At 43.9% G+C, this 18,078-nt stretch overlaps 3 protein-coding genes across 3 annotated transcripts; 1 reads left to right on the top strand and 2 right to left on the bottom strand.

Annotated features, from left to right (window-relative positions):
- Window positions 1-3,148: 3,148 nt before the first annotated feature.
- On the top strand, window positions 3,149-6,399 carry mfap5 (microfibril associated protein 5). Its single transcript, XM_034611391.1, has 7 exons — window positions 3,149-3,269; window positions 4,231-4,306; window positions 4,419-4,451; window positions 4,584-4,619; window positions 4,745-4,832; window positions 5,666-5,739; window positions 5,832-6,399. The coding sequence occupies exons 2-7, from the start codon at window positions 4,264-4,266 to the stop codon at window positions 6,008-6,010; spliced, it is 453 nt and encodes a 150-aa protein (XP_034467282.1). The 5' UTR covers window positions 3,149-3,269; window positions 4,231-4,263; the 3' UTR covers window positions 6,011-6,399.
- Window positions 6,400-7,052: 653 nt separating this feature from the next.
- LOC117776957 (adaptin ear-binding coat-associated protein 1-like) lies at window positions 7,053-12,701 on the bottom strand. Its single transcript, XM_034611390.1, has 7 exons — window positions 12,476-12,701; window positions 11,315-11,415; window positions 10,794-10,898; window positions 10,483-10,564; window positions 10,256-10,364; window positions 9,858-10,005; window positions 7,053-8,677 (listed from the first exon to the last, which is right to left on the bottom strand). The coding sequence occupies exons 1-7, from the start codon at window positions 12,574-12,576 to the stop codon at window positions 8,556-8,558; spliced, it is 768 nt and encodes a 255-aa protein (XP_034467281.1). The 5' UTR covers window positions 12,577-12,701; the 3' UTR covers window positions 7,053-8,555.
- Window positions 12,702-13,424: 723 nt separating this feature from the next.
- On the bottom strand, window positions 13,425-18,072 carry aicda (activation-induced cytidine deaminase). Its single transcript, XM_034611389.1, has 5 exons — window positions 15,187-18,072; window positions 14,338-14,503; window positions 13,925-14,207; window positions 13,698-13,813; window positions 13,425-13,606 (listed from the first exon to the last, which is right to left on the bottom strand). Exons 1-5 carry the CDS (start codon window positions 15,429-15,431, stop codon window positions 13,556-13,558), a joined length of 861 nt encoding a protein of 286 aa, XP_034467280.1. The 5' UTR covers window positions 15,432-18,072; the 3' UTR covers window positions 13,425-13,555.
- Between the last annotated feature and the right edge of the window lie 6 nt (window positions 18,073-18,078).

Genomic DNA, 18,078 nt, shown 5'->3' with positions numbered 1-18,078 from the left:
TACCTCGTCTCTGCTCCCTCTTTTTATCTGTGGCCCTTTGCTGATGACTTTTCCCTTTCTCTGGTCATGCCACTTGAGCCTTTGCTGTTCCCTTTCACCTTACATCTGCTTTGTGATGTCTATCTTTCATTCCCTCAATCTCAGGACCTCTTTCCTCTGGAGGTCAACGCCACCACAAAGCAGGAATCACCAGTCGTCTTCAGTGTGTTTACATTAAAACATGTCATATCTCCTGTAGTAACGACCACGTGAGAGGCTATTTTCCGGGCAACAGAGGGAACGGGGCTCATGTGACATTCGGACAGGGAGTTAATGGAGGACCACAGCCTGACAAATGGAAACACATGGTGCGGACCACAGACAATAGAGTGCCAACACAAAGTTGCTGGTTGAGGTGCAAATCTGCTGAAGGTCCATGAGGACAGAGAGCGGGGATGATGAAAACAGGAGAAACGAGGACAGCTATACATGTGCACTGATCGTCCTTTTCACACTTATCATCATGGGTTTAGAAACTACTTTCAAATCAACGATGCTTGGGCCTTTGAGCATTTGCGAAGATTAATAAACACCCTCTGATCTTGCAACTCGAGGAGCTTAGATTTAGATTCGTCAGCAAGATTCAGATTTCATGCTACCAGCATTGAATGAAACTCACTTTAGCCCAAAAGGTCAAACTTTGTAAGGATCGCCCCTTTCCTTCTTTCAAACATCTTCTGAGTTGAAATCCTATATGATGCCTCACAGTTACCTTTTATTTATTTCTTCATGACATGACATGATTGAAAGCTTAATCTTCTACAACAGGTAAAAAAACGAAGCTGGAAAACGATATCAGATATTAAGCCTGATATCTGGTAAAAGATTTCACGGGTCAGGAGAACGATGGCTGCAAACGCAGACACTGATATGAGAGCTGGATTGATGTCTGAAATGTATCCCCAGAGAGAAGCCAAACACTTGGGTCATCTTGGCCTAATATTTCCTCCGCACCCCCAATTCCCTCTGTCACACCGCAGCTTGTTAAAGCTCAGCTACTTGAATTATCGCTATTGCGCAGCAGGAAGCACCGATGACCGACCCCGAATCTGATTTATAAATATGTCATTAGACGGCATTTTCTGGGATTTGCAAAGTGTTAATGTGAGAGTTTGGTTTAGTGCTGTGTGTGTGCGCGAGTGTGTGTGGTTTTCGCGCACAGGAAACATGGCAGCACACGACAAAATGTATCAGCTGGTTGAAATGCGGAGAAGTCGAAGGAGGGAGGAATGCGATGGGGTGAGAAGGAGGTCGGAGACAGTGTGTGTGCACAGTTGGAATGCCTCATGCACAGCCTTCCAACTAATAAACAACTTGAGAGATTATCATGTGTTTACTATCTGGCATGTTTGTTACGATTCTGCGTCGCTTTCCGTCTCCCCCAACACCTGATCCCCCCTTTACTCTTGTTCTCCTTCTCTTTCCCCGTCATCTCCCCTTTCCCTTCATGCCACTGCAGTGTGGGCAGAGTGGCAGGTTGATGTCTCCGCATTGATCGGCCCTCTTGGCTCCTCTTCCTCCTCCCATTTGCTTGCATTGCCTCCATCTGTCAAGCTGTCATCGGCCTCGCCCAGTCGACCTTGTTAGAGCCCCCCCGCAGACACTCACACCGGTGTCCCTGTAGCCCCAATATGTCAAGGGGATGATGAGTGGCTCCCTCTTGAACGGACCAGGCTTACCATAGGGTGAGAGCCCGTGAGAGTTTTGTTGTGTGTGACTTCAGGGGCACGTGTTGCAATATTTATATTAGTCAAGTTCATGGAAGACGATGAAGAGTCAAGTTCCCCCCAGGTCATCTACAACAGGCCCAATAAAAAGAGTCTCTGAAACAAGGGGTCGGGACCTGTGACCCCGATGGTCACTTTCATCTTTCAATCCAAGACAGATTGGATACTTGGGATATTTGAAGGACATTTACGTTAAGTCATCATCAAGGAATTGTGGGTAGTAGATGACAAATACTCAACGGTTTAAAGTTGATTATTTCGTAAGTTAGATTCAAATATCTTACTGAAGGGGGCACCTACTAATATGAAATAGTCTAAAATCACTGACACAAGAAGAATACTTCATCTTTTTTTAGTGTTTTGACCAATGACCTCAATTACATGCATTCTCAGAATCACAATAGACCACACAACGTTTTTTCCTTCAGCAATAAATTAAACGTCAGTTGCAACTAATGATGATTTTCTTTTTAATGTTTGTGTTTTTTCCTTAAATTGATTAATTGTTAAGGTCAAATAATATATCGTTCATAATATAATCAGTAAAACAATTAAGTTAATCCTCATATCTTTGCTGCTGAAACCAAATAATGTTTTGTGCTTAATTAATGACCTAACGTTTAATTGATAGCTTAAAGTTTGAAACAATTTTGACAAAAGAAAGCTACAGTCGCTGTAAAGAATGCAAATCATTCATGTTCAGGATGTGCAACACACGCCTGAGGGAGGTGAAACCAGGTGAAACCCACAACTCTTACTGCAGATCAATCCTGGGCCAATGTATTTGTATTAGCACTGAAATGATTCATATTTGTCTAACTCACCTTACAGGAGCCTGAGAGCAAACCAAAGCCAATCAAGTCAATTGATTAATATTGATTGAATTGATAAAGTCCGTCAATTTCTCTGTGTCTGTTGGGGATACGGATCAGTCTCTGTGTGCACTGCCCCACCTGCTGGTTATATTAAGTAGTGCAGAAGTCACATTTGAGGCCCACTGTTGAGTGGTTGGATATAAGATTAAATTGGTGAGGGTTATAAATTACACACTCACACACTATAATAATATATTCATACAATATCAGATTTTCTGACCTTTTTTGTTGCTGATGTTGCTGTTATCTTAATATATGGAACTGAAGATTACATTGACTGAAACGTGTTTGCAGAGTCCTGTAAGGTTTAGAATGGATGATGCTTCTTTGTGGATGATGTTTTGAAACACTAACATGCACTGAAACTGGTGTCAAATAAAATGTCGGCTCAAATATAAAGGTGCATGTGAAGAGAAAAGAAAAATTCAGATTAAAGGACATCAGGTTGTTTCAGCAGACATGGTCAGAAGAAAAAAAAAAAAAAGCAAATAAACGATGATCGGAAGGAGGACTTGTACTGGGAAAGAGGAGGAGGAGGAGGAGGAGGGAGGAAGAGAGGGAAGGAGGGGAAAGAGGAAAAGACAAAAGATTCATAAAACTAAACGAGTTGTGGACGACACCACAAGTTGTGAGTACAAGTTATATATTATATTTCGTTTTCACCTGATTTTGACATGAGGGACTAGTTGTTTTACTGGTAATTATCTACAGATTAGATGCAAAAATGAATTGTAAGCGTGAACGCACTTCAGTCACTTTTAATTTTTATTCTGATGTGATGTGTGGTGGTATGCAGAGTTCAGCCAGTTCAGTGAGCAGTGGGAAATATGCCACTCTCACAAACAAACCAACAGAGCCAAACCAGGACAATCCAGCATTTCATTTCCCACTAATTGCAAATGCATGACTCTGGGATTATTGCTGCTTGTGACAAAGCTGTCATGCTTGCACTGGCTGGTGATGATCGTACGCTTGGATTGCAGTAATGTGTTCTATGAAAGGAAAGCTGGAGAAGAATGTGCGTCTGTAACAGAGGAGGGGTTTGAGGGGCTGCTCAAACAGGGCACACAAAAAAAAAACACATTCTTTTCGGAGAACTCACGTCTTGGACTCCAAAGTTACACTGACACATCACAAGAGGAATGATGCAGGGTGGGAGTGGAGAGAGGGAAGGAGAGAGAGAGAGAGAGAGAGAGAGAGAGAGAGAGAGAGAGAGGAAGAAAAACACATTTCCAGGAGCAGAAAGTCAAATGTTTTCAAAGTGTCTGATTTGTCGCAAACTTTAAATCCAGTCGCTCCATGTAAACCTCTAATTACCAGAATGTACAGTTGAAAATATTATTCCACAGCTACATGACATCAGCCACTCTTCTATATACACGATGACAACTTGTCCCAAAACACAGCAGCGCTCTCTGTGTGCTTAGCTGGAGCAGAACTGCAGGGAAAACATTACAGTGACCTGGAATGTTGGGAGCATTTATACATGCATGAGGATTAGAGGAAACATAAACAGCAAACGAGAGAATATTGAACAGTTCCACTCTGTGAAATCATCCTGACTCTTTTCCCTCCTCGCTTTCCTCCAGCTCGTAAAAGCGCACCCCTTACAAGTTGAAGGAATGGGCAGCCATCCAGTGGTCCTGCTCCTCTGCAGTTTCCATGGTAACGGCCGCCAAACAGAACACACAAATCATCTTGTTTAATTACGGTTGAGTCGCTGCGTGTTTGTTTTTGTGCTGCGAAACACTCCCCTCATGTGGTTTCTGTTCCACAGTGCTCACAGCTGTAGCCCGAGCCCAGCAGTCTGGTAATGCTCCGCTCCTGCACCAGTCGCACGTTTAGACGGGGGGACGAGTTGTGGTGCATATGACATGTGTCAGTCTGTGAGTCATTGACGTGGGCCACTGGTAACATGTGTGTTTTCTCTGCTTGTTTCTAGTGCCCCCTGAGGCCCCCAGTGGCGTCCTGCCAGCCAGTGAGTGACCTCTGCGCTGCCTCTCAGGAGGCCCTCACCAGCTTCTGGCACAAACACTCCAGTGCAGGATTTTGCTGTGGTTTGTGTTGCTGTTATGATTTTTAACGGATCTCCTGTTTCTGCAGATTGTAGGGAGGAGATGTATCCATGCACCAGGATGTACTCGGTTCACAAGCCCGTCAAGAGATGCATTGGTGGTCTTTGTTTCAACAGGTGATCTGCAGATTTTCCGTTTACACAAATACAGTATACTCTTATTTAATCAAGGTGTTTCCAGCTGTTTTTATAAGAGCACAATAAAGACTGTGTTGTCCCACTGTGCTGACACTTACGTACCAGGGACTATTTCTCTGATTCTCAGACCCTTCGCTCAAATTATGTGGAGATACTGCACCAGAATGTGAAAATGCTCCATTGCATACAATTGTATTCATGTCAAATATATTAGTATTAATGTGTTAATAATAGAACGATTCAATATGCAGAAAAAAATGGATCCTGCCAGCGTTTTATTAATACAGATGCTATTGTTTTTAAATTGAGCTTTCTCAGTCTTATCGATCACTCAAACTGCTTTACAGTACAAGTCACATTCACCCATTCACACACACATCATTCATTCACTATAGAAACAGGCATTAGAGGCAATTTAAGGCTGAGTATCTTGTCAAAGGACACTTGGAGGTGCCAGGGATCGAACCACCGACCTTCTAATTAGTGGACGACCCTCTCTTTCTCCTGGGACACATGTAACTGATGCATACTGTACATACACTATCGGAATGTTATTGTTGAATCTACTCTCTCTATTGCTGGTCAGTTTAAAAATGTCGTATTTTATAGGATGATGCGGTTTCTTATACAAAATCACAAGTTGAAAATGTATTAACACTTTGAGTACAAGTGCCTCTCAATTGTAACTGTGTACAGTACTTGTGTAAAAGTACTTAACCACAAGGAAAGATCAATCATACAAGTTTACAGTCAGTGTACTTGACACCAGGTCAGACGCAGAATACTCATGTTTTATCCTGTTTGTGACGCAGCCTCCCTCGTGTGTACGTCATCAACAAAGAGATCTGCATGAGGACCGTGTGCCAGCAGGACGAGTATCTGAAAGGTGAGACTCACCATGCGTGACGAGCACTGTGGCCTCAGGGTGCACGATCGTACATTCATAAGAAATCTCTCCGTGTCTTTTGCACTCTACAGCTGAACTGTGCCGAGAGTTGTCCGGATGGCCCAGACGCTTTGAGAGGTCATCTCATAGGAAACGCTGTCGCAATCGCCGTAGCAACCCCAAAACCTGGGCAAACAAGGCGGGGGATGACGAGGTGACCACCGGTGGGGATGGAGCCCCTTGGAGACCCAAACCAGGGGCGTTGTTATAAAAACAGCCCATAACACCATAAATTCACTGCTCAACACCTGTGGGGTCTCTCTCTCTCTCTCTCTCTCTCTCTCTCTCTCTCTCTCTCTCTCTCTCACACACACACACACACACAAACTAACACACACGTGCTGAGTCACATCTATGTTTATGTATTAGTCTTTTAATTGTGTGTGAATATTGAAGGTGTGCTCGTTTCATCTGTGTATTGTTGGACACAGATCATGTCTTCTATGGTTTACGACCCATTTAAAGTACTGTAGTTATGGGCCTATAGCAGCACTGAGTCATGGTACAAAGACAGACCCACTGTGTTGAGGAATGTAGGGCACTCGTTGACAATCAAGTATTATGTGCACTGTTGTATCCAATAAAATATAACTACTACTGGATTTACTAGTTTATTTGTTTAATTACTCTTTCCTATTTTAAAAATTATTAGAAGTATTGTCCTGCAACTGTGTGCATCTGTACACCAGTGCAATTTCCGCCAACATAATTTTTTTTCCAAAGTCACATGAGCCACTGACATCAGTTCATCTTTGAGTCCAAGTGACAGCTGGTGAAGATTTGAACAAATTCCTTAAAGGCAGACGTGAGATTTTATGTTCAAGAGGACAAAAACATGTTGTGAGGACACAGTGACCTTGACCTTTGACCACTCAAATCTAATAATTCAACCCATGAGTCCCAGGCACTTAAATCAGTGTGTTCATTAGGGGAAACAGGTTTTCTGGGGTCACACTGACCTTGACCAAACTCTAATCAGGTCACCACTGAGGAAATTCCCTTAAGGTGTTGATGAAATGTTGCATTCACAAGACCAAACACATGTTTGTAAGGTCAGAGTGACCTCGATCTTTCACGATCAGTCTCCAAATTCTAATCTGATCATCTTTGAGTCTTACTGCACGTTTGTACCCAATTTGAAGAAATTCCCTCAAGGCGTTCTTGAGATATCGTGTTTCATGAGAGTGGGACACACGGACCAGCAAACATAATGCCTCCGGTCGTCATGGAAACATAAAAACAACAAACAAAAGTTATGGTCATTAAGTGATACCTTTATGTTTTTCTTTGCATATTCAATTCCATATACATCTCCATACACATATACAGTTTGAATAACAAATAACGTTTGGAAGAAATGCATATAATCTGAACAGTAAACAAACACTGACAAACACTGTTAGGGCTTCGCACTCACACACTCTCTGTGCGCTCCTGTCAACATCCATCTTCACACCACTGGTCACTGCACACCTGTCACAACACGTGTGTGTGGGTGTGATATCAGTGTAACATGATCCAATCTCTTGATACACAACAATATCACAGCAAAACACGGCATCGAACACCGACTGACTTGGTCCCACGTTGCATTTGTCTGCATCGGAGAAGCGTTAATAGCATTAGATCTGAACACGGGGGCTGAAGTTAAATCTTGTTTGTACAGAGCAGCATGCTGCGCTTGAGCTCTACAACCTGCTCCCCTTCTCATGGAGAATGAAGGAGGTAAAGCCCTTCGGGGCAGTGCTGAAACACAGACCTATTCATTGAGGAGGAAAGAGGTCGTGACACAGATGACTCACCAGTCACAGCTTTAACAGCTGTGCCGAGGGGAGATGACATAACATGGACTAAATCATCTCTGTTCCAGCTTGAGGCAAAAGATAAAAGCACTTGATGCCTCCTTTTCCTTCGCTAAGACCCTGTCGCAGCCGACATCTCCACTTCCCCGTCTCTCTGTGCTGATTTTACAGATAAAACCTTTCACACAAAACCCGTCGCCAGTGAAATGATCAGAAGCTGCATCTTCTCCAGACAGGCCCACCAGAGAGTGCTAGAGAGCACGTCCACTCAGGTTTCCTTCAAGTAAAATCATTTAGTGGTAAACTTCACAATAAGCTAAGTCTATTATTAGATAATTCCCTGCCTTTAATATGGACTATACATTAGTAACTACCGGGACAGGCCGGACTGTCAGTCAGTGCATATAGTCAGTCCCACTGCGGGAGACTTGATGAGAAGCTACACTACAGACAGTTGACGACACAAATGGCAATACTTACAACTACTGACAATATATACATTTAAAATAAATTATCTCTGTACATAAAATTCATTCATTATTGTATTTTATTAGTATTCATTATCAGATCTTTTTCTGATTATGTCTCCCTTCATCTTATTTCTATTGTGTATACTTTACCATAGAAATGAGCAAATAAAACACTGTTAGGAAAAGGGCAAAGGCAGAAATCTAAATGAAACTAGAGAGCGAGACTGAATACACAGACAGAGCGAGGAGAGACGAGCCCCAACAAGGACGATGGAAGTTGTTTGCAAGGTGACCAATCGTCTAAATGTGCTTTGAGGTCCGGGTGTATCTCAGGCTAAACCAAGGCTTTGAGAAACTGAATGGAAATAAAGACGGACAGAGGGGTTGCCCCCAAATAACGGGGGGAAACGAAGTTGCAAAAACTGCTGCATAAATTTACAGAGCGTTACAGTTAGAGGGAGAAAAAGAACGAGCGAATATCTCCTCACTTCGGGGATACGGAGTCAAAGTCTCCCCACAAGTCAGAGCTGGATGTGGAGGTCGGGTTGGGTGGTGGCTCCACCCAAGTTGAGTTGGAGTTACTGGAGTCCAGGTCTAGCAAGAAACCTGGTGGTTAGAAAATAAAACAAAACAGAGACATTAATCCACCTAGTTAGTAGTAGTTAATAGTTATTATTCCTATTCGTTTATAAACAAATGCAGCGTTTTTAGGTTTAATAAAGAAATGTCTCTTTTTAACACCTCATTTGAAGTCAGAAATGTATTTGGAAAAAAATCCAAATATAAAACCTGTGGATCTTATATATTACCTCTGCGACATCTAGCTGGGCATTAAAAAAAAGCCCATGTTACATCCTGAAATCAGGACGTTATCCGTGCAAAGAGAAATTACTGCTGAATTTAATAAATGCTTTTCAATGCTTTGAGCATTGAACCAAAATTCACCTCCTTTGTATTCAGATGGCTGCAGGAATCTCTCAGATATGCATCTACAAACCTCAGCAAAGAAAACCGAAACACTGTGCACAGCTAGATACAAGTAGAGATACGACCATTTTTAGTTTAAGAAGATAAATCAACATGATGTGTAAAAGTATCTCTACTGCACAGGACCAGGGAGAAACGAGGTAACAGTCTTTTTAAAGGGAAGTTTGGGACTGTGTTTTACAACAGGAGTCTATGTGACATGGTCTTCCTAACACTGCACTCACCACCTTTGTTGTAAAGACTGTGGTTACAATCGCTCCGTCGGAAACAGCTTTACAACTGACCCCAACGAGGCCAAGGAAATAAAACGTTTCATCAAAGAAGTAACTTTTCCTCTGCTTCATATTCACCGTGTCAACAAGCTTTCATTCAATAGGACTTCTGAGGTGCCAGAGTCAGGTCACATTTCATGCCCCACTGTAAATGACACGGTTGGTTCAAGCTACAACAACCTGCAGCTCAAACATGGCAGTAAAACAGTGAGATATTGGGGTAATAACGTTTAACGCTTACCGCTGAGTTAAGACCGGGCTGAGCTACTCCCAGCGGTGCACTCAGGTCTTTTACCGATGGATGTGTGGGCAAAACTATGACTTCAATTTGACATGATCCTGATGATGATCTGTGGTCTTGACACGCATGTATTATTTGTCACAAGCTATCAGGAATCTTTTGGTTTCCTACCTCCCCTGCAAAAGCTCCTGTTTAATTTGGATTCACTATTTCTGAGCACTAGACAGCGTGTGATTAGGTGCGTGACCCCTTCATGTTTCCATTCTCTTGGGATATAATTACCTACCCATGTCACTTACGCCTGCAGACTCTTGTGTGTTGTGATTGGTGGATCTCGATGCAGGGGGTGGTGCTAGCTTTCCCCCGGGTGGAGGTGGAAGGAGCCCGAAGCCGCCTGAACTCTGCGGACGAGACCTGTCCCTCTTTTTGGATTGCTGAAGAAAGTATAAGAAACACAAGTGGGTGAGCGTGTGTGGGGTTAGCACTTAGGATAGAATACAACAGATGCTAAAATGTTTTTTAAAGTCAAATTTAGAACCTTATTATCAATTCATTCTCAACTGTCAATAAGCATGGTTGTATTAGTTAAAGCTTTGGAGGTTCACTCATCAAAAGCAACAAAGTTTAACAAAGGTACACTTCACGCTAATGTCCAACCATTAGGTTATATACAAATAAAGTCACCCCAATATTGAGAGTAATGGTCTGTCCCTCTTTGAAGCCCAGGTCCAGTTTGGGAGTGGTGTCTGGAGCCTGCGCCTGCTTGGTGAACTCATCTTCCTGTTTCACCCACCTGGAGGAAACCAGGGAGAAGTGCAGACATGCAAAAAGATCAAAGATGGATATAAAAGTAGACATAGACACTGCTGAAGGAGTTGTGATTCACGACACGCTGTGGAGCAGCTGCGTACTTAAAGTGGTCCTGAAGTGCAACGTTAAAGTCAAAGGCGTCGCCTCGGTCTCCAAATCCGATGCCTATGAATGCACTGCGGCCTGAAAGGAAGACGACAAACAAGGGGTTAGAGCTGCATGGTGGCACAAACAAGAAGAAACCAATCCTAACAGTTTCTCACGATAGTATGTCCACTACAATAAACATTTCCCATGATTTGGTGCTCAGCAAAACGATGGTGCTTCTCTGCCCCTGGACCAAACCATTCAAACACGCTATCCTCTAAAGATTACAAAATATTTATGGCTGAGCAACAAACACTTCACCCACCATTGTCATCTTGGATGCGGAGCACGAAATAACGACTTGAGTCACTGACTGTTTCCACTGTGATCCCAGGGAACTCCTCCACTGGTGCCTGGGCAAACAATTCCCCTGGAGAACACATGAAAAGACAGACTAATATTTGATTGATCTATTTTGAGGGAATTGGGATCCTGAAGAAACATTTGCAGCTTAAGATTTAAAATAGGAGCAGAAATGGTGTGTTTTTTGGTGGATTCTGCAAAATGGATCAATCTTCCGATATGAGAATCCCATTAAAAATAAGGGTTACGCAGGAAAACAAGCATGTTCAGTCCCCGATGCTCCAACAGAGACAGAGAGAGAGAGATGATCGTCCCGCTTGCTTTAAAAAGGAATCGCATGCTTGGATGTGGGCTGGGTCACCTTGGAAGAGATGAGTAACAGAGAGAGGGAGCGATGGCGACCAGAGGAGACTACACAGTGAAATGATTTACAACAGCGGCAGTGCCAGTAAACAACGGCCCTGTCCTGTCTGCGCCTCTCACCAGAGATTTTGTCTTCCAGTTTCACGAAGGCCAGTTTGCCGCGGGCCGTCACACGCATGCGTCCCGTCCAGTCGGGGGCATCCAGCTTCCAATCGGCAGCCCTGGGACACACGTAAACACACACATATAAACACACACACACACACACACACACGCACACACACAATGGCATTCAGGGGGACGGTGTGGTGTAGGTGAGTTGGTGACAGCAGCTTATTTGGATTGATGCGGACATGGCGAGGCAAGAAAAACAGGAAGCAGGAAGGGGAATTTATGGTTTGCGTGCATGTGCGTGTCGGTGTGTGTGATTGTTATGATTCGTCCTCACACTGTTCTCTTACCCCTGGGTGAACAAAACGTGACTAACGCGTCAGACGGGCCTTCCACCGAGACCTGAGGCCGAAATATTACATCATCGACCTTACCCACTGTACATATGGTCACTGGTTAACCAATCGTGTGTCTGGTCCTGGGGGGCTGGGCTACTGTTTGGTTTGAGTGATGTCCGCTCCCATGCAGCTGCAGGACGGAGCAGCCAATGAGAGGAGGGCAAAACAATCCCAACGCCAAATAAACACATCTCCCGCATCATGGTCACTTCATCAAAACAAAATGGGGAAAGCACACAGCAGCAAAAAAAAAATAACCCACAACAATACTGTTTTTCCCAATTGGAGCGTGCATGTCCACCTCTGGGCCCGAGGCACCATCAACCCTGCTGAAGGGCCCTTGAGCAAGGCAGCTGCAAGGGAATCTCTACCTGCAGCCGATGAGACTCTACGGCTAAAAAAATAAAGGGAGATTCCCTGTAAAATATCGTGGATATCGTGTGCTATTGGACGGAGGCACGTAAACACAGGGACAGTGACGCGGATGCAGCGGATCCTCGGCCCCGGTGGTGCAGGTGCAGCTGCAGGTGCATCACCCCCCCCCCCACCCATCCCGCAGTGACTCGCCTGTTTCCCACCGTGACCTTGTAAACACAGTAAAAACCTCCAGCTCACTAGCAGCCCGTCGCGTGAGGCTGCGTGATTAGGGGATGAGCTCGGGAGGTAAGTCGCCGGGATGACGGCTCCCATCTCCCGGATGCTGGGCGAGGACGCTCCCCCCCCCCATCAGGCCGCCGCCCTCCCACCGGCACCCCCCGGCCCGCAGCCTCACCTGATGGCCCGGTTCGATGCCCTCGGTGGGATCCGGTAGACGTTGACTTCGGGTTTGACACAGAGGACGGACTCGTACTCGCTCTGACCCTCGGTCGCCATCTTGACTCAGTCGGTGTGTGTGCGGCCGCTGCTGCTGCTGGTGACGGGGAGCGGCGCGTCCGTGCGGCGTGAGCGGCCCCGAGACCGTAATACTCGATGTGCGCGCGCACAACCAGGCTGCAGATCCAGTGATGCGCTTGGTTCAGTGTGTGAGATTTAGGTGAAAAGGATCTATCGGCAGAAAATTGATCTAAAATAATCATTGTTTTCACTAGTGTGTAAAAAAAAATTGTAGAAATTGTTTCTTTACCCTAAAATGGTCCCTTTAATATTTAAATACTTTATATTTACATCAGGAGTGAGTCCTCTCTACGGAGGCCGCCATGTTTTTTTACAGTAGCCCAGACTGGACAAACTAAACATCTTTTGAGTTTTTATGACAACTGAAGGTTTACAAAGGTTCTCTTTCATGTTTGGAAGGACAGGGTGAGGTGAAGGCAGCCATTGGGAGGTCACGAGTCATGAATCAAATTCAGCTTTAAAACCAGTTAAAAATGGCATGTTTTGGCTATAATTGTTACAAAAGATGAAATTAGTCATTTGATTTGAGATAAAACATTCAAATATAAATATTCCAGCAAGCTTTTGATTTTCTTTGTCCCCACATGACCCCTTAGGTATGGTGGCCAGGAGAGCTAGAAACACTAGAAAATACAGGAATGCGCTGCTAATAGTGAAGGGATGGACCTGGCTGTAATTCAATGCTTTGTGAAGTTATTGAAGTCTGCTACTCGTCAGTGGTGATGGAACATCAACAGTAACACAAGACAATATTTCATTGTATATTTTTTTATTTCGCATGACAATAATGCTACAGAAACTACAAGCAGAAGCTGCCCAATGTTAAAAGCCTTGCCACAATTTTCTCAGTAAACAAACAATCTCAGTTTAGTTGTTGTAGTGATGGACCATGTGTTTTCTCTATAGACACGACAGTAGACTTGGTCACATGGTAACAGGAAGTCACGTCAAGTATGTTTCACAGGCCGAGCAGTTTGAAGGCATCTCTGAAATCTTCTGTTTCAAATGGCTGAGAAAGAAAATAAGAAACCTCATTAGAATTTTAAGCGCATCATTACTCATTTGACCTAAAGAAAAATGCAGGATGGTAACTCTTCCACCTCGAGGATGCGGTGAAGTTTTCTGGTGAGGCGAACAGAGTTTTGGTGCAGCTCGTCCCAGGCCTTGAAGCTGCTCAGCCTACGAGCCACAAAGGTTTGCCAGCAATAGAAGTAGTCTGGAGAGAAAGAAAACAAACATTGCCACAGACAACATCCATAAAGTGAAGGAAAAGTTGCATTTTAAGTGAATTTGGCTGGTTCAATCTGGTTTGTCTTTATTCCTCCACCTTTGTAAGTCATGACTGTGATCTGCACTCCAGCTTTTTTCAGCATTCTCAGGCCCTCTCTTTCTTTACTGTCTTCCAAGTCACAGAAGTAAAGGCGTGAGACGAAGATCCTGAGGCGGAGGTTGGGCGTCTGGCTGAGTAACTGGGCCAGTCTGGTGGAGCAGTTGGCACAGGGAGACCAGGAGCAGAACCAGGTGATGGAGTAACTGAGCCTCTTCTCTCCAGCAGCTCCACACCCCCACAGACCAGGGCACAGGACTCCCAGGTAGCGCAGAAACAGCATCTTTGGAGAAAGCGGAGAAGATAATGGGGAGTATAATTATTCTTTACTTTCATTTGTTATTTTCAGCCCCTCCCCGTAACAGGACCACTTTACAGGATATGCTCCACAGATTTTCACCCACAGTATTTACCTCTACATGGCAGCCACTGCGATTGCGGAGGTGTCCAAAGTCAAAGGTCATGGAGTCTGGGCCCACTCGCCTCTTCACTACGAAGCAGAGGTAGGTCTCATGCCGGCCCCTTGCCCAGCGCATATTCTTATAATGAAAGATGAACTTTTTGGGCTGCAAAAGCACACTGAGACAAAAAGAGACATGGTGCACAGCAGTGCATGGTGGTTAGTTAGCACTTCTATTTCTAAGAGTGAAAGTGTTGGTTATATAAACAGATAGAAGAGCTTACTTTATTATATATTTAAAGTCAAATTTGACAAAAAATAACCATTATCAAAATGCCATCATCTTTAGCTGAAGATAAATTCAGTTGTACTTAACAGAGACGTGTCATTTTGTGCCAGGAAACACGGAGACAAATGTAATTAGGGAACCCGTTGAGTTATCCCCCTAACACATTGCTATTCAGATGACTCACACATGAAATCAAGTTTTAATTCAGTAAGTTAGCACAATAGACACATGTAAAACCTGTGGTTAACCAGACGTAAGTGATGGACAGTCAGAGGACGATTCACATTCACTGCTCTCGCTCTCACTTTCACAACTTGGAGTGAAACCGGGACAGTTAATTACTACGGAAACCTTCATTAATACTTGTAGTACCATAAGTTACTGTGATTTCTTAGAAACATATTTCCACTGCAGATTACCTGATATTAGAATCAAAGGCAAAAGTATTCATAAAAACGTATTCACTATATAATTATATTTTTTAAATAAGTATGCATGTGCAGTCTGTATAAACATGCATCAAACAGAAATGCATATGCAACGTATAAATAGAAAGTTGTCATTATTACTCACCTGTCTAACTTTGTAATCATTTTGAAAGACGCGCCTCGCTCTCCCAGTCGTAAATGGAGGTAAATGAAAAATAATGAATGTGTGTGTGTGTGTGTGTGTGTGTGTGTGTGTGTGTGTGTGTGTGTGTGTGTGTGTGTGTGTGTGTGTGTGTGTGTGTGTGTGTGTGTGTGTGTGTGTGTGTGTGTGTGTGTGATGGAGGGGTTAAAAGGAGGGAACTGAAAACATATACCTCTAAACATAAACATCCTGCACACAAAAGAGCAGCTTCTGGTTGGACAGATTGATTTTTAAAAGTAAGTTCAGGGGCGTGATAGAAGAGACATGATAGATTGCATCGTCTCGCTGCAAACAATTAAGGCTACAAATGAATTACTCATCTTTCAGTGATTATTTTTAAGGACGCTGTGGTTTTTAATGTCCTTTCTTTTTTGAATTACCATTCGTTTACATAATGGCTAAAGTGAAACCATTCTTTTGGTTGAAGGCATTAAAGGAATTTTATTGGTTAGAAACGTTGCACAACACAGATTTTGCACAACAATCGGAGTGACCACACGTTAGAGGAGCGCTTGACGTGATTTGTAACCTTTGGAGTTTTTCACAGACGTCACCAAACTGGCTGAAACTTTCCAAACACTTGAGTCTCATCCAGTCACTGGTCACTGTAGTTTTCCCACATCATGAAGAATGAACTCACAGCTCTTCTCCTTACATTGATGTAGAGGGAGAAGCACTGCACCTTCCTGCTCATTCACCCTCCTCACCTATCAAGCTCCCCACTTCTCCGGGCCTCAGGGTCTGGTGGAGCCATAGGCGTTCCCAGACCTCGGAGGCCCTGACACCTACTTTGTCCTCTGATCTGGGTTTTCCCAAACTGTGTCAGGCGGGGAGTAGAACTGTCATCGACCTCCCTCGCCTTACGTGTCTGTTCGGCTGTCCGGCCAGCTGACCGACCACAGTGTGTGGATAAATCTCACTCATGAGCCTTTGAACCATCAGATGCTGTCATCCGCCCTCGCCAAATGAGGATGTCTATTCTTTTTCTCTTGTCCTTTTCTTCTCTCTGTCTGTTTTAGCTCTGGCCCAGTCTACTCACTCAGTGGTACTGCATGCAGGCACTCTGCTTTCCCATGACTCCCCTCACCCTCTCATGCACTCTGTGGTTTGGGGAATTCACCGTTTCCCAGGGTGGCTGTTTTTGGAGCTCATCTGTGCGTGTTTGTGCTACATGTGCGTTAGCCATCTGTACGAGCATGCCATTAACACAGTCTATATGTTGTTCATCATCTGGAACAAATTCATTTAATTCATCCTATGATTGTGTGTGTGTGTCTGTATGCCCAGAACAACCTCACATCATATTGCATTACTCTGACAGTGCACGGAGCCTAATGTCTCTGCACATTTGATCTCGTGTGCATGTCTTTTCCCGACTTCAAGAGGCTGATCAAATGCCAAACTATATGAAACCACTTCCCACCCAACTCTCTGGGTTTGACCACAGCTGACCAAGGTCATCTCACAGTCACACATGGACACTCACGTGCACTACCAGCCCTCTTGTGCACTGTGCGTGTGTGGTGCAGTTCGGTATGGCCAGACATGGCTGTGCATTTAACCCGTAGTCAGGGGCAGAAACCGGGTGTAGGAAATGCCAAGTCATACTTTCCGAAACCCACCCGCCCACACCCTGCACACACGCGCGCACACACACACACACACACACACACAGCCATAACGTGCAGACACACAAGACCACAGTCACAAACAGACTTTCTTTCCAGTGTGTGAACTCACATCTGTTTCCTGACAACAATAATAGCCACAGATCGGGCGGGTCGAGGCTAACAGGTGTCTGCTCATGAAGAAACAACCTGGTGATGACCAAGAAGTGTCACAAGTATAAATACAGCTTTTACAAGTTGAAAAGGGCCTGACCACACACTTAGTTGTGCATGTAACAGCACTGATGTGTTACAGCTCAGCTTTTTCATCCAAGTTAATTAGAGGACAGTGATTTTCCACTACAGCTTTGCACGATCAGGAGTTTCAGCAGTAAAGTAGAAGCTTCTATTTGTCTTCACATCAGGTGAGATATGCCTCCATTCCCAAACACTTTAACAGTGTACAAACATCCTGTGGTGTTTATCTGCGGCACGTTGACGCTACACTGACATCGGCTGAGGTTTGCAGCTGGGTAGATTTGTAATGCAGGCGCGAGGGCTGCTAACCATATCAAGGTTAGCCTCAGACTCAGGCTGTGTGGATTTCCCCACCACTTAGATACATAAAGTGCCATTTACCTGCAAACCACACACGTTCTTGAGTCAGAATACCCCTGCACAGCTTTTAAGTGCTGTGCAAATGAGTTTTGAGACACTAATAGCAGAGTGGATTTGAGTAGGTGTGATTTTGTAAAACACAAAACACATTTACTGTCATTTTATTTAATCTATGATGTTAATCAGTTAGTTTAATATCTATCAGAAGAGCCCAAAATGATTCCCTAAGATTGTTTATTCTGTGTGAAACACGTCCAACCATAAAGTTTACAGTGATATAAAAACACATTCATGAGAGAACCATAAAATGTCTCTTATTTTGACAAATAATATAAGGGAAATAAAAATGCTAAAGGAAATTTCAAACCCAATCAGTTATTCAAATGTTTCAGCAATAACATATTTTCTTAACGGCTGACACATATACTGTCATGTTCAGCATGAATGAATGCCGAATCTGAAATTCTCAGTCACTGATATTCCTGGTAATTAAATGATAAAATATAACAAAGAAAATCTAAATGAAAGGGAGCTGTTTTTGCAGAGTCATATACTGTACATGAGGGAGAGCAGCGGCAGCCATAGACAAATTCTGCAGGTTCTTAAAAAC

The sequence above is a fragment of the Hippoglossus hippoglossus genome, chromosome 16, assembly GCF_009819705.1.
Source record: "Hippoglossus hippoglossus isolate fHipHip1 chromosome 16, fHipHip1.pri, whole genome shotgun sequence".
Classification (NCBI taxonomy): Eukaryota; Metazoa; Chordata; class Actinopteri; order Pleuronectiformes; family Pleuronectidae; genus Hippoglossus; species Hippoglossus hippoglossus.
Note: the sequence above shows the minus strand (reverse complement) of the source record. Positions and strands in the feature narration are given on the sequence as shown.

Coding starts and splice junctions, on each gene's coding strand:
- mfap5 (XM_034611391.1), top strand. CDS start 4,264: ATGGGCAGCCATCCAGTGGTCCTGCTCCTCTGCAGTTTCCATG. Junction 4,307..4,418: donor GCTCCTCTGCAGTTTCCATG/GTAACGGCCGCC, acceptor TCTGTTCCACAG/TGCTCACAGCTGTAGCCCGA. Junction 4,620..4,744: donor CAGTGGCGTCCTGCCAGCCA/GTGAGTGACCTC, acceptor CTGTTTCTGCAG/ATTGTAGGGAGGAGATGTAT.
- LOC117776957 (XM_034611390.1), bottom strand. CDS start 12,576: ATGGCGACCGAGGGTCAGAGCGAGTACGAGTCCGTCCTCTGTGTCAAA. Junction 10,365..10,482: donor GCACTTCAGGACCACTTTAA/GTACGCAGCTGC, acceptor GGTTTCCTCCAG/GTGGGTGAAACAGGAAGATG. Junction 8,678..9,857: donor TGCAGGCGTAAGTGACATGG/GTAGGTAATTAT, acceptor TCTAACCACCAG/GTTTCTTGCTAGACCTGGAC.
- aicda (XM_034611389.1), bottom strand. CDS start 15,431: ATGTTTATGTTTAGAGGTATATGTTTTCAGTTCCCTCCTTTTAACCCC. Junction 14,208..14,337: donor GCAGTGGCTGCCATGTAGAG/GTAAATACTGTG, acceptor CTTTCTCCAAAG/ATGCTGTTTCTGCGCTACCT. Junction 13,607..13,697: donor AACTTCACCGCATCCTCGAG/GTGGAAGAGTTA, acceptor TTTCTTTCTCAG/CCATTTGAAACAGAAGATTT.